The 11,844-nt window shown below is 41.1% G+C and overlaps 1 protein-coding gene across 2 annotated transcripts in view; it reads left to right on the top strand.

Moving 5' to 3' along the window:
* Positions 1 to 11,844, top strand: part of YLPM1 (YLP motif containing 1) — a 66,548-nt gene that overhangs the window by 26,937 nt on the left and 27,767 nt on the right. For both annotated transcript variants that reach the window (XM_015420638.1, XM_015420639.1), the window contains exons 7-12: positions 1,516 to 2,011; positions 5,320 to 5,412; positions 6,148 to 6,325; positions 8,812 to 8,945; positions 10,446 to 10,600; positions 11,434 to 11,496. In XM_015420638.1, coding sequence (XP_015276124.1) covers positions 1,516 to 2,011; positions 5,320 to 5,412; positions 6,148 to 6,325; positions 8,812 to 8,945; positions 10,446 to 10,600; positions 11,434 to 11,496 — 1,119 coding nt within the window. The remainder of the gene's footprint in view (positions 1 to 1,515; positions 2,012 to 5,319; positions 5,413 to 6,147; positions 6,326 to 8,811; positions 8,946 to 10,445; positions 10,601 to 11,433; positions 11,497 to 11,844) is intronic.

The following is an 11,844-nucleotide window of genomic DNA, read 5'->3' on the forward strand; positions in this document are numbered from 1 at the left end:
CACGTCAAGCTTACCTTGATTCATAGATCTTACATTCCAGGTTCCTATGCAGTATTGTTCTTTACAGCATCGGACTTTCCTTTGACCATCAGACACATCCACAGCTGAGCATCCTTTCGGCTTTGGCCCAGCCACTTCACTCTTTCTGGGGTTACTTGTACTTGCCCTCTGCTCCCGGTGTCGTATCTTGTAGCCTTTTGTTACTGTCCATGGGGTTTTCTTGAGAAAGATACTGGAATGGGTTGCCATTTCCTTCTCCAGTGGATCGCGTTTTGTCTGAACTCTCTGCTGTGGCCTGTCCGTCCTGGGTGGCCCTCCACGGCATAGCCCGCAGCCTCATCGAACCACGCAAGCCCTCTCGCCACGTCAAGGCAGTGATCCATGAGGGGGGAACAAATATTACACACGTTTTTATTGGAAAATATGCAAATTTGCTTTTTATTAACATTAAAAAGACTGCCAGAAATAAAAACAAAAGGGGTTAAAACAGATATTGATAATGATATTTAAAGAGACAAATGCTTTCTCCAAGCCGGCCAGGGGGGTGCGGGCTTTGAGAACACATTTAAAGTTGCTTTCTTTCTCTGCTTCCCTCCACACACACACACACACACACCTCAAGCCTACCCATGGAGGGGAGCACTGGCTGGGGAAGGGAAGACTGCCTCCCCTTCACTTCCCCAGCCACTCTGTCAGGAGCCACACAACATGTGTGAAAGAGCCGCAGTCTAAAAGTCTTCAGTAGATAAACTGTTTTGACTTAATTTTGACTGCATGGGAAGTACAGCACATAGCTGTAACCCCTGTTTTAAGCGCATTATCAGTAGGTCATGCACTACAGACATCCACCCAAGAGAAGAAAGCATTGTGGAGACCCATAGGCGCCAAAGAAGGAAATGATAACCATAGAAATATATAAACTATTCTTTTATACATAGGAAGGCCAAGGACACTAGGAAAACAATCAACCGTGGCTTACAAGAATGTCACATCAGCTATACTGCAAAGCTCTTTAGACAGAAACTCAGGCCCATATAATAAATTCCACTACAGGAACAAAGCTGAAACAATTTATACGTTTTAACATGGCATATCAAACCATGCAGAAATTAAATAAGATAATATATACAGCAACAGATAAGAACATAAGAGAAGCCAATGTTGGATCAGGCCAGTGGCCCACCCAGTCCAACACTCTGTCACACAGTGGCCAAAAATACCAAGTGCCATCAGGAGGTCCACCAGTGGGGCCAGGACACTAGAAGCTCTCCCACTGTTGCCCCCCCAGCACATACTATAAACAGTAGTACAGTCCACAATCTCTTTCCCATTATTAGAGCTTTCTTCCTGAATCATTCCATTATAATAAAGTCTTATTACCTTAAAAGCTCTATGAAGCAACTATGGTTTGAAAAATAGCTTTGGTGTATTTACTTTTTTTGGACACGGAATATCTCCCAAAAGGTGCATTTTTAGGTTATATTATGAGTCTATTAAATGTTTCCTTTTATCTAGGCCTCTTCTGAATTGCAGTCTGAAATACCAGTAGAGGAACAACCAATTACACCATCTCCAGCTGTAATTATAAAGCCACCAGTCTTGTTTCGGAAACCTACCCCAACAACAAAGACAACTACCCCTGTAGCCCCAAAGGCCCCAGCAGTGAGGCCACCTGTTCCAGCCACAAAGGCCCCTCTTCCCATTGCAAGGCCGCTGGCTCCACCAACGCAGCCAAACACTTCAGTTCCTATTTCAACTGAAGCAGCTGCTCCGGGTTCAGCTCCAGTGGTGAGGTCATCGCTTGCTATGAACCAAGAGCGCTGGGATGAAGATTCTTTCCATGGACTTTGGGATACCAGTGAAGATAAAGGAATGAAATCAGAGTATGACTTTGCTAAATCAGAGCCATCACCAAGCCCAGCATCCCTTGCGTCAGGTATGCCACAGCTTTCCAAACCACCAGTTGTTCATCAGACTGTTGACTACGGACATGGCCATAACCATGGTCAAGGTGAGTACTGCTAATATTTTTAAAATGTTAATTATGCCTGTAACATAAAGGAAACAAGTACTGCTTTCTTCAGAGCAGTACACTGGAGCATAATCTCTGCATTATAAATGAGCTGCTGAAGACACTTTTGTGTTAAAATATTGGAAAAATTGGTATCAGTCATCCTAATGCTTTCCCAACTAATTGCTGAGAGAAGGACCTTTTATAGACTTTGTTGCCTGTGTTCCATCTTTTTATGTTGGAATAAAGTAGAGATTTATAAAATTGTGAAGAGTTAAAGCAAATGGATATAAATGTTTCTCCTTCCTGTGGAATGCTGGAACTTGGAGTCATCACATTAAATAGTTTTAGAACTAACAAAAAGAACTGCTTCTGTATAGAATGCATAATTAATTTATGGATTTTTAAGGCACTGTTTCTTAAACTGGTGTCTAAGAACCCCAGCAAGAGGTGATCTGAGAGATGTCTGGAAGGTAAGTGGATGAGCCCTTCTCATGTGATCCAACATTGAAAGAGATCATGGCTCAGTGGTAGTGCATCTGCTTCGCATGCAGAAGTTGCCAGGTTCAATCCCTGGCATCTCTAGTTAAAAGGCTCAGGTAATAGATGATGTGAAAGACCTCCACCTGAGACCCTGAAGAGTATTGATCTGGATGGATCAATGGTCTGATTCAATATAAGGCAGCTTCATATGTATCTGGCTAATGTAAAAATGGGACCTTCTTGGTTTTCGAGGAATGTGGGCAGGGACTCTTCACCCCAAGGGATGGGGACTGAATCAACTTCCCCCTCTTTTGAAGGGCACATGCTGCCACTACATTCATCTAGCTTCCAGATCACCTTGGAGCACTTGCAAAAAAATGCAGTGATGGGTTGTTGTTGGGAACCAGTAGCTCAGTTCTAGAAACTGCTAATTGTCTTAGTAGCACCAAGGAGGTACAGTCCTAGTGGATTTCATTGTTACTTCTGGTATGAAATCTAAGTTTTTCCCCATTTTCCAGAAGAGAGAGGCAGACATTAGCAGTCAGTTTTAAATTAAATAATGGGGTTTTTTTAAATACTGCTCTGTTTCTTTGAGCTGATCTGAAACTTTTTGCAGATCCCTTCATACCCCTATTTAAAGTGGCCTCTCTCTAGAAGTTATTAAACAAGTACATTTCTTACTGTCCCTGGTGCAGACTCCTTTCCAATTAAAGGCTGAAATCGATTACAACTTTGAGTTGCGCTCCTATGGAATGAGCTGCCATCAGCAAACCAAACTTAGAATCATAGAGTTCGAAGGGATCTCCAGGGTCATCTAGTCCAACCCCCTGCCCAATACAGGAAATTCACAAATACCTCCCCACACACCCCCGCAGTGACTGCCGTTCCACACCCAGAAGATGACAAAAAACCTCCAGGATTGCTTCCTGACCCCAAAGTGGCAATCAGCATTTCCCTGGGCATGTAAAAAAGGCCCAAAAGAACTAAGCACTGAGGCAACCCTTCCTGCCCTCCCTCTCATGATCTGCGTAAGTTCACAGAATCTGCATTGCTATCAAATGGCCATGTAGCCTCTGTTTGAAAACCCACCACTTCCTGAGGAAGCCTGTTCCACTGAGGAACCGCTCAACTAACTGTCAGGAAGTTCTTCTTAATGTTTAGCCAAAAACTCTTCTGATTTAGTTTCAACCTGTTGGTTGTGGTCCGACATTCTGGGGTAACAGAAAACAACTCTTGCATAGCCCTTCAAGTACTTGAAGATGGTGATCATATCCCCTCTCAGTCGTCTTCTCTCCAGGCTAAACATACCCAGCTCCTTCAACCTTTTCTCATAGGACTTGGTCTCTAGACCCCTCACCATCTTTGTTGCTCTCCTCTGGACACGTTCCAGCTTGTCTATATTCTTCTTAAATTGTGTGCCCAAAACTGAACACAATACTCTGGGTGAGGTCTAACCAGAGCAGAGTAAAGTGGTACCATCACATCTTGTGATCTGGACACTATACAGCCCAAAATCGCATTTGCCTTTTCAGCAACCACATCACACTGCTGACTCATGTTCAGTGTATGGTCTGCTTGTAAGTACTGCCCAAACAGTATTTTTTCCCTCTTTGAAACCTGCTTTTAAAGCCTAGGTGATAAGGGTCTCATTGAATTGTTGGAGACTACACAATCCACAGGAGCATATATGGCTTGCCTTATGTGCTTTGAAGAGGGCTGTGTGGTATGTGCCAATGAGGGAGGAGGGGAAGGTTCGAGGGTTTGTGAAATTTTTAAAATCAAAGTGTGGGTCTGGGGTTGGTAAAGGTTGGACTTAGATTGCGTTAAATTTTTAAAAAAGAGAATAAATTTTCCAGTGGGTTGTGCAAAAGTTGTAAGGTAACTTGAACTTCCATGTAGAAAGAGACATAATCCATTACAGATTTGGAAAAACCATCAAGTGAGTTTCCACTGGCATTTGGCTTCCTTATTTGCTTATTTATTATTTAAATATTTGTATGCCACCTCCTTAATCAAAACACTGCTTCCTCTAATGGCTTAACTACATATAACAAATAATTCAAATTACAGTATAAATTGGAAAAAATCATTGAAATGGCGGCAAATTTAGGGAGCCAGCCAAATTGTTCTAGCACTGGCAAAATGTGATATGGATCTGTCAGCCATTTCTCAGTGCATTTGATACCAGTTGCAGTTTCTGAACTGTCTTTAAAGGCAACTCTGCATAGTCTGGATCGGAGGAGTACATGGATCACCATGGACAATACCCCATGGTTTGCTACTGTTAGAGATCAAATGCTGGGCTAGATGGGTCTTGACAATTTTCATGGTCTGTATTTTGGGCCCCTTACCAGTACGTATGTTACCTTTGTGCTGAAGCATGTATCCATATTTGTTGCAGTGTGCCCTGTTTGCGTCCTACTCATACATTCTATGCTCACAAATAGTGGGATTTTAGCATCATGTCTTCTCAGACAAATGAAAAAGCAACTGTGCATTGTGTATCTGCTTTATGATGAGCCATCATTAATAGGCACAGTATTGGCACCTGCTTTGGAGACAGAAATGTTAGACATGTTGCTGCATTGTTAAGGAGTTTTCTCCTTAACAATTTTAGCTAGGTAATGTCTGTTTTTTATTTAATTACACATTTGCTAGTATGGGCAAATATGGAATCTTTTGTTCTATGTGTAATTTGTTGACCTCAGGGGTGATTTTTTTTAAAGCAGCAGATTCCTGTTCCTTCTCCTCTAGTGTTTGACTAAAGAAAGCACAGATGTAACTTTGACAGTATCTGTATAATATTGCCAATTTGTATTTAACAGATATAACCACCAGTAAAGGTGGACAAATTTCTTATGGGGAAAGAATAACTCTGCACCCAGAACCTCCTCATGAGAGACAGTCTTTTTCAAAAGGTGAGTGTGTCATTAGTGACTCTTTGAAGAAGGCAGGCATCAGTTTGATATTTGGTAGATTCCACATTAAGAAACAAAAATGCACTTTCCTCTTCCCTTTTGGGTGCTTTCCTCATGATTTCCTCAAATATGATTTGTTTAAATGTTCAAAAATTATAGCCTTTATAGTAATTGTGTAGAATGTGATAGCTTGTACTGCTTCAGGCCACAGGTGAGAGATATTTTTAATCTCTCCTTCATAAAAATATTTCTTACATGTAATAAGCTACATTCAATTAATAGGGTTGTATTAAACTTTTCTCCCTGATGTACTAGTTTCTGTGTAAAGGGAAGTTTTACTGTGGCAGAGCATTCAGAAATGCAGTCCCTAACTTGTGGTTTGACTTTCAGCCCAAGAGTTTTGTTACTTCATTCTACAGCCTACATCTGTATCATTTGTCCCCAGTTTACACAAGCAACAGAATGAAGTGGTAGGTAGAGCAGTTGTATGTTTGAATGCTCTTCCATGAAAAACTCACTTCATATAGAGAACAGCCTAACCTTCTCCTTACCATACAGGTTTGTTTTTTTTAACATACAGAAAGGTGTTTTGTTTTGAGGGTTTTTTTGCTGGACTTTCAGTAAGCAACTCCTGCCTACAGCCTAAAGTGGCACAGTTTAAGAAAGCCACTTGGTTCTTTTGATGAATTTATAAACTGGGACTTGTAGAAAGATTACTTTGATTTCTTTTTTCAGAGCATCCAGGCCAGAGAGATCGATACATCAAGGACAGAGAATCTTACTTTGAGCGACAAAATAATACAAATACAGACCATAGAGATTTGAGAAGAGAACGAGAACCCTATAGGGACCGTGGTTCTGGAGACCATGAAAGGGAAAGATTTGACAAAGATCGTTATCCACGAGAAGACAGGTATGCAGTGTAGGAACAACTGGAAAACAAAAGGGTATCATAATCATTGTTGATCAGAGGTCTTACATTTGGACCAATAATCCTCAAACACTTTTCTAGAAAGAAGTGCTATTTTATACATGAGTATCTTTGCACAAAATTACTATGATCCTAATTTAGGTCAAATCTGTTTATATCTCCTATGATACCTTTCAGCAAAAGAGTACTTTAAAAGATAGGCAATCCAAACCAGCATTAGTACAAGAATATATAATGAAACATTACAGTAATCAACAACCATACCAATTAAAAATCTTTAAAGTGGTTGTTAAGAAAACGTACCCAAAGTAATGAGGAATAGTATAACTTCCAGCTGGCATAACTTGAGTTCCAGTATTAAAGGCCCAGTGGAATTAAAAAGTCTTCTTCTGCTGCTGTGCCCCCAAAATGGGCAGTCCAAGGAAGGGAGTCATCTTGCGACTACTGAACTGATTGAGCCAGTTAGAGCCCCATGGCTGGCTTGGGCACAACTCATTAGAAGATTAAGGATCAAGAGGGCATGTAGTGGTGTGTACCTGTTCAAACAGCTTGCTAGCTGTCGTAGGTGAAATCAGCTGAAACTCATCCCAGCAACTGTGATTAGCAGAGTCTAGAATGAATTCCAGTATCACTGTATCTAAAGAGTAAAGAGTGTTCCTTCTAACCTGAGTTGGTGTGAGCTAGCTCACAGTTTTTTAGCCTCCAGCTCACAGATTTTTGCCTTTGCTCAGGAAGGATGGCCCCAGAGCAAACTGATTTATGCAATAGCCAGATTGCTCGCTCACAACTTTAATGCCAGTAGCTCACAAAGTAGAAGTTTTGCTCACAGGATTTTTGCTTAGAGGGAACATTGGCTAGCACTTCTGTGGATCACAAAAGCACCAAAACTGAGCTACCCACAGACAAGGCACAGACTCCCAAAATAAGCAAAGGGGGGACTGGGGGCTCTGTAAATTAGCCAAAAGGCAAAAAACCTAAAATAAAGACCAGGTAAATAATGGATGTTTTTCAGAAGGAACAAGATATTTAGAGAAGCTGAGTGTCAGTTAAACGAGGAGGGAATAGACAGTGAAGGAGAAATTGGCATGCTCAGGCCCTTTGGCGCTTAGAGAATCTTGGAAGAGCAGATGTTGAGGGTGGGGTGGAGGTGTTTTATGTCTGCCCCACAGTTCCTCATGGCACCCCAACTTACCGTACACAATTTAAATCCAGTATGGTGTCCAAGTTAGAGGTGATGCAAGCAATTTTATCAGCAAAGTGATTTGCAAATAAGTTAATATGGGCTGATGATGGGTTTTGCGTTCCACAGTCAGAGGGTGTTCAAGGGTCTTCACAATCCAAAAAGCTTCACTGAACAACACTTTGCAGGTGCAATGTTGGTGGAGGAGCAAGATTTCTTTGGTACTCAGACGTAGTAGGCCTTTAAATGGGCTTTAAGCTGTTGGTGAGTGGGCTAATTCTGAGTTTTTCATCACCTGCATTGAAGTTGTTCCCCTCACATGTGCACATAAAATCAAATACGGTGAAATGTCCATACAAAAAAATAACCTCTTGGCTAACATAAAGACTGGGCTGAGAAATAGCTAAGAAAGAAGTGTGACTATGATTCTGGTTTACAGGAGCCACACATCTTGACTGGCCTTGGTAGTTAGCTGTTGTTTCTAGTTGCTGGTGCGGCTTGGTTTTCTTATATTATACACCACAGAGTGAAAATGCATCCCTTTTGTACTTGCTGTCCAACAAAAAAATTTATAGGGTCAGGGGGAAAGCAGCAGGCAGGGTATCCTCGAGGAAGGATGATAAGATAATTTTACGTTGATTCACTGTCATTGCAGCAGGGCCTTGTCTTGTAGCACATTTTGTTTGCAAGTGTCTCACTGCTGCTACGCCGATTTTGAGGACAAATGGCAGGCTGCTTGGGAAGGGGGAAGGCAGGAAATGGTCCAGTTCTCCAGCTTGTTCCACAGGCTTTTCCACTGCTTCTGTTAGATTTCCAGTTGCCATTGAACCCTGTCAGTAAGTTCAGCAACACTTTATTGGGCTACTGTAAAAACCTCAAAAGCGCAGCTAATTAACAAATTGTGGTTTGTATTCATTATATGACTAATTTTTTGGTTGGGTGGCTGTGTGTCCCTCCCCTTGCCCCCTTGTGGTTAAAAAAAACCCCTTAAAGCAAAACCATCCAAGGTGGTATACAATAAGAGTTTTCTGCAAACCCACGGGGAATGCTGATGTTTGCAAAAAAAGAGAGAGAGAGAAAGAAAACCCACTCTGATTAGTGAAAAACAAAAAATCATTTAAAAACTCTCAAATGGTAGAAGCAACACTTGTGCATGAATTGCAACTGCCTGAAATTTGCTTGACAGAAGTAGAGCCAGTGTGGGACAGAGAACCAGGGTGTTTTTTTTCTCCATGAGACCTCATGGTACCCCAACTTGAATGTTACTAAATGCTATCTCTATTGGCAGGCCATCTCCTTCAAGAACTCAGTCTTACCGTGACAAAGACCATTCAAACTCAAGAAGGGGGGGATTTGAAAGACAGTCGTATGAAAGAAAACAGGACCGTTCTCCCTATGACCATGGGCCTTCTGTGTTTGGAGGTACAGTTCTTCAGCATTGGGCAAATATTACAGTATTGGGGTTAGAATGGAGATGAGAGCATGAACTTGCTTGATTCTTCCACTTTAAAAGGTGTAAGTAACTGTAATTATTGAAGGTATCTTAATTTGGTCTCCTTGACTCCAAATAGAGTAATAACAGTAATTATATTTTTGTCAGTCTTACTGATCATAGTAGTAGCTCTGTCATGCCTCATTGTTAATATGCTTGTCAGTCTTACTGATCAGAGTAGTACAGGAATGTAGCTCTGTCATGCCTCATTGTTAATATGAGTACATGTCACCTCCTGAGCCAAGAATTAAAATATTCAATGACGTAATCTTGTACAATAAACATGAGTTTGAGACACATTTGCTTTTAGTTCTGAGGCAGAATGAGGAAAAGAATCACTATTATTTTGTTCTTGCTACATACTAACATTTTGATGTAGGAGGGAAAAAATCCCATTGACCACTGGTGAAGTAAGGCTTCCAAAAGGCTATGTAGGCAGTGAGTTCTTGGATACGAAGGAGAATCGGCACATCCCATGCACACATCGCTTTGCCCCACACTACACTGGTAGTCATTACAGAGTGGGATTTCAGTGGGAAGGGGTTATGAGACATTTGTTCTGTAAGAAGTTAATCTTTAATGTTATTGCTGTACGTTACCTATCTAGCTTAAAATTGGAACACAAATATGTCTGTGAATAGGCTTGATTAGGAAAGAAAATGTCATTAATTATTTGCGAAGCAAGACATTTTTCCTATAGCCTTGTCACTGTTCATCCACCAGTGGCTGCTGAAGTTTTGCTGAAGACAAGAATTTAGCATCTTGCTTTTTGAAAAGTTCTGCAGTTTCTGCACTTGTGTGTAGGCTTGGATCCAGGATGGACACAACTTTTGCCTGCATGGCATGACTTCCATTGCTCTCCCCACCCCCCAGGATTTTGAAGAGCATTTCTGGCTGCCACGGGAAGGGAGAGTTGATAAAGTTGTGCTGCTTAGGCAGCAGTCCTTGACCCATGGAAATGCTGTGCTGGATCCAGCCCAGTGTACAAGCTGTTCTGCTTATAATAAAATGATATCCGCTAAGAATATATATGTTATATAAATTGCATAATGATGAGCAAAGTTCTTGCATACAGGTCTTTTATAGTAGTATTTATCCAGAATATTCAAGGGTTTTAAGTGTTCAAAATATTGAACACATTTTTTCAGTCTTTCAAATGTAGCCCTCTTTGTGGAAGACAGTTTAACTAAGCTACAGAAGATGTCAGTGCCTGTGGCTTGCAGGGAAAGGCTTTGCATTTTATTGTTTTTTATTACCCCATGGTATGTTTTTGTTATTTTTAATACTTCATTATCAAATAAATTAAGGAGATATACACAGACAGGAAAATTTACTAGTGAAGCATAGCAGAAGAAGAATAGTCTCCTTTCCATTCATTACCGATTTTTTATTTTGTTTCTCCTTTTTCTGTGTCTAAACCTTATGTTCAGGTGACCGAAGAAATTACCCTGAGGAGAGAATGCCTATTCCTGCTCCATCAATACCTAGGCAACCACCTCCTGCACCACGTGTAGAGAAGAAACCAGAATCTAAAAATGTGGATGATATACTGAAGCCACCTGGACGGGAGAGTAGGCCAGAGAGGGTAAGTGAACATTCTGAGGCAATAGAATGTATAGGAAATATGTGGTAGCATTTACTGTGTATATAGCCAAAGGCTGTCATAATTAATCATGAAAAACATAAAACATAAATCTAGGAAATACATGTGAGAGTCTGTTGCTCTTAAGTTTTCATTTGGGTTTTATGCCTTCTGACATAGAGGGCCGCTCCACCATCATTGCGTCCTTCCTGTATAGCTTATCCAGAGATAGCCATGCCCTATTGATTATTTTCCCTGTTCACTTATACTTGGTTTCCTCTGTCAAGTGTCCTTGACTCTGTGATCTCCTTAAATAACTGCATCTTCCTAACACATCTTTGCTGCCAGATTCTAACTGATTCCGGTCTACATTACCCAAACTAGTTAACCCATTATTCCTTAAGGATGAGTCACCCCAAACCTGATGCCCTTCTTTTTCCTCAAGAACTGCACGACTACACTTCCCAACAATGTCTGGTACTGATATGCATGATGGCCTTTGGTTCCTCCCTGTATTACTTACTAGCCTTTCTAGACAGCTGGTGATGTCCATGAACTCACCATGCCATCAAACCATCCATCACAGACTCATCTCTCTAGATTCCTGAGGATCCGCTCACACTGCCAAGAGTACCCAACCCCAGCAGGGTATCTTTGGCAGAAGAGAACATTGGTTTGCTATCTGTGGGGCAGGTCCATTCTTCTAGTGCCCTCTTGCTTTTTCACAGAGGAGTTGAGCTATAGCACATTGAGAAAGAACTATGCTGTGTATTTTGTATTCCTTCCTCATATTTGGTAGATGGTCACCCTTCCATTTGTGCTGTCTTTTGTTCTAGATTGTCATTATCATGAGAGGATTGCCTGGCAGTGGAAAGACACATGTTGCTAAGCTCATCAGAGTGAGTAGTAAAACTACATGTTCTTCATTTGTACTGCAGAATGCAGTTTATTTGTATCTTGGTCTCATCCATCTACGTGTAAATGTTCATTTCTTATCAATTCAGAATGCAAAGGAGATGGATGTTTTGTATCTCCTTGGTGAAAGCAAATTTTGGATTTTATTTTATATTTTATTTTATTTATTGCATTTTTACCCCGCCCTCTCCGCGAACGGGCTCAGGGCGGCTTACACGGGGGCACAAGCCCATACATAAAAACAGTATAAAACATTAAAAGCTATTAAGTCACAACAAAAACAAATAAAGTGCTCCATACAACAAGATGGTCTCTGAAGATGGTATCAATAA

This window comes from Gekko japonicus, unplaced genomic scaffold (assembly GCF_001447785.1).
Source record: "Gekko japonicus isolate JY-2015 unplaced genomic scaffold, Gekko_japonicus_V1.1 scaffold1050, whole genome shotgun sequence".
Lineage (NCBI taxonomy): Eukaryota > Metazoa > Chordata > Lepidosauria > Squamata > Gekkonidae > Gekko > Gekko japonicus.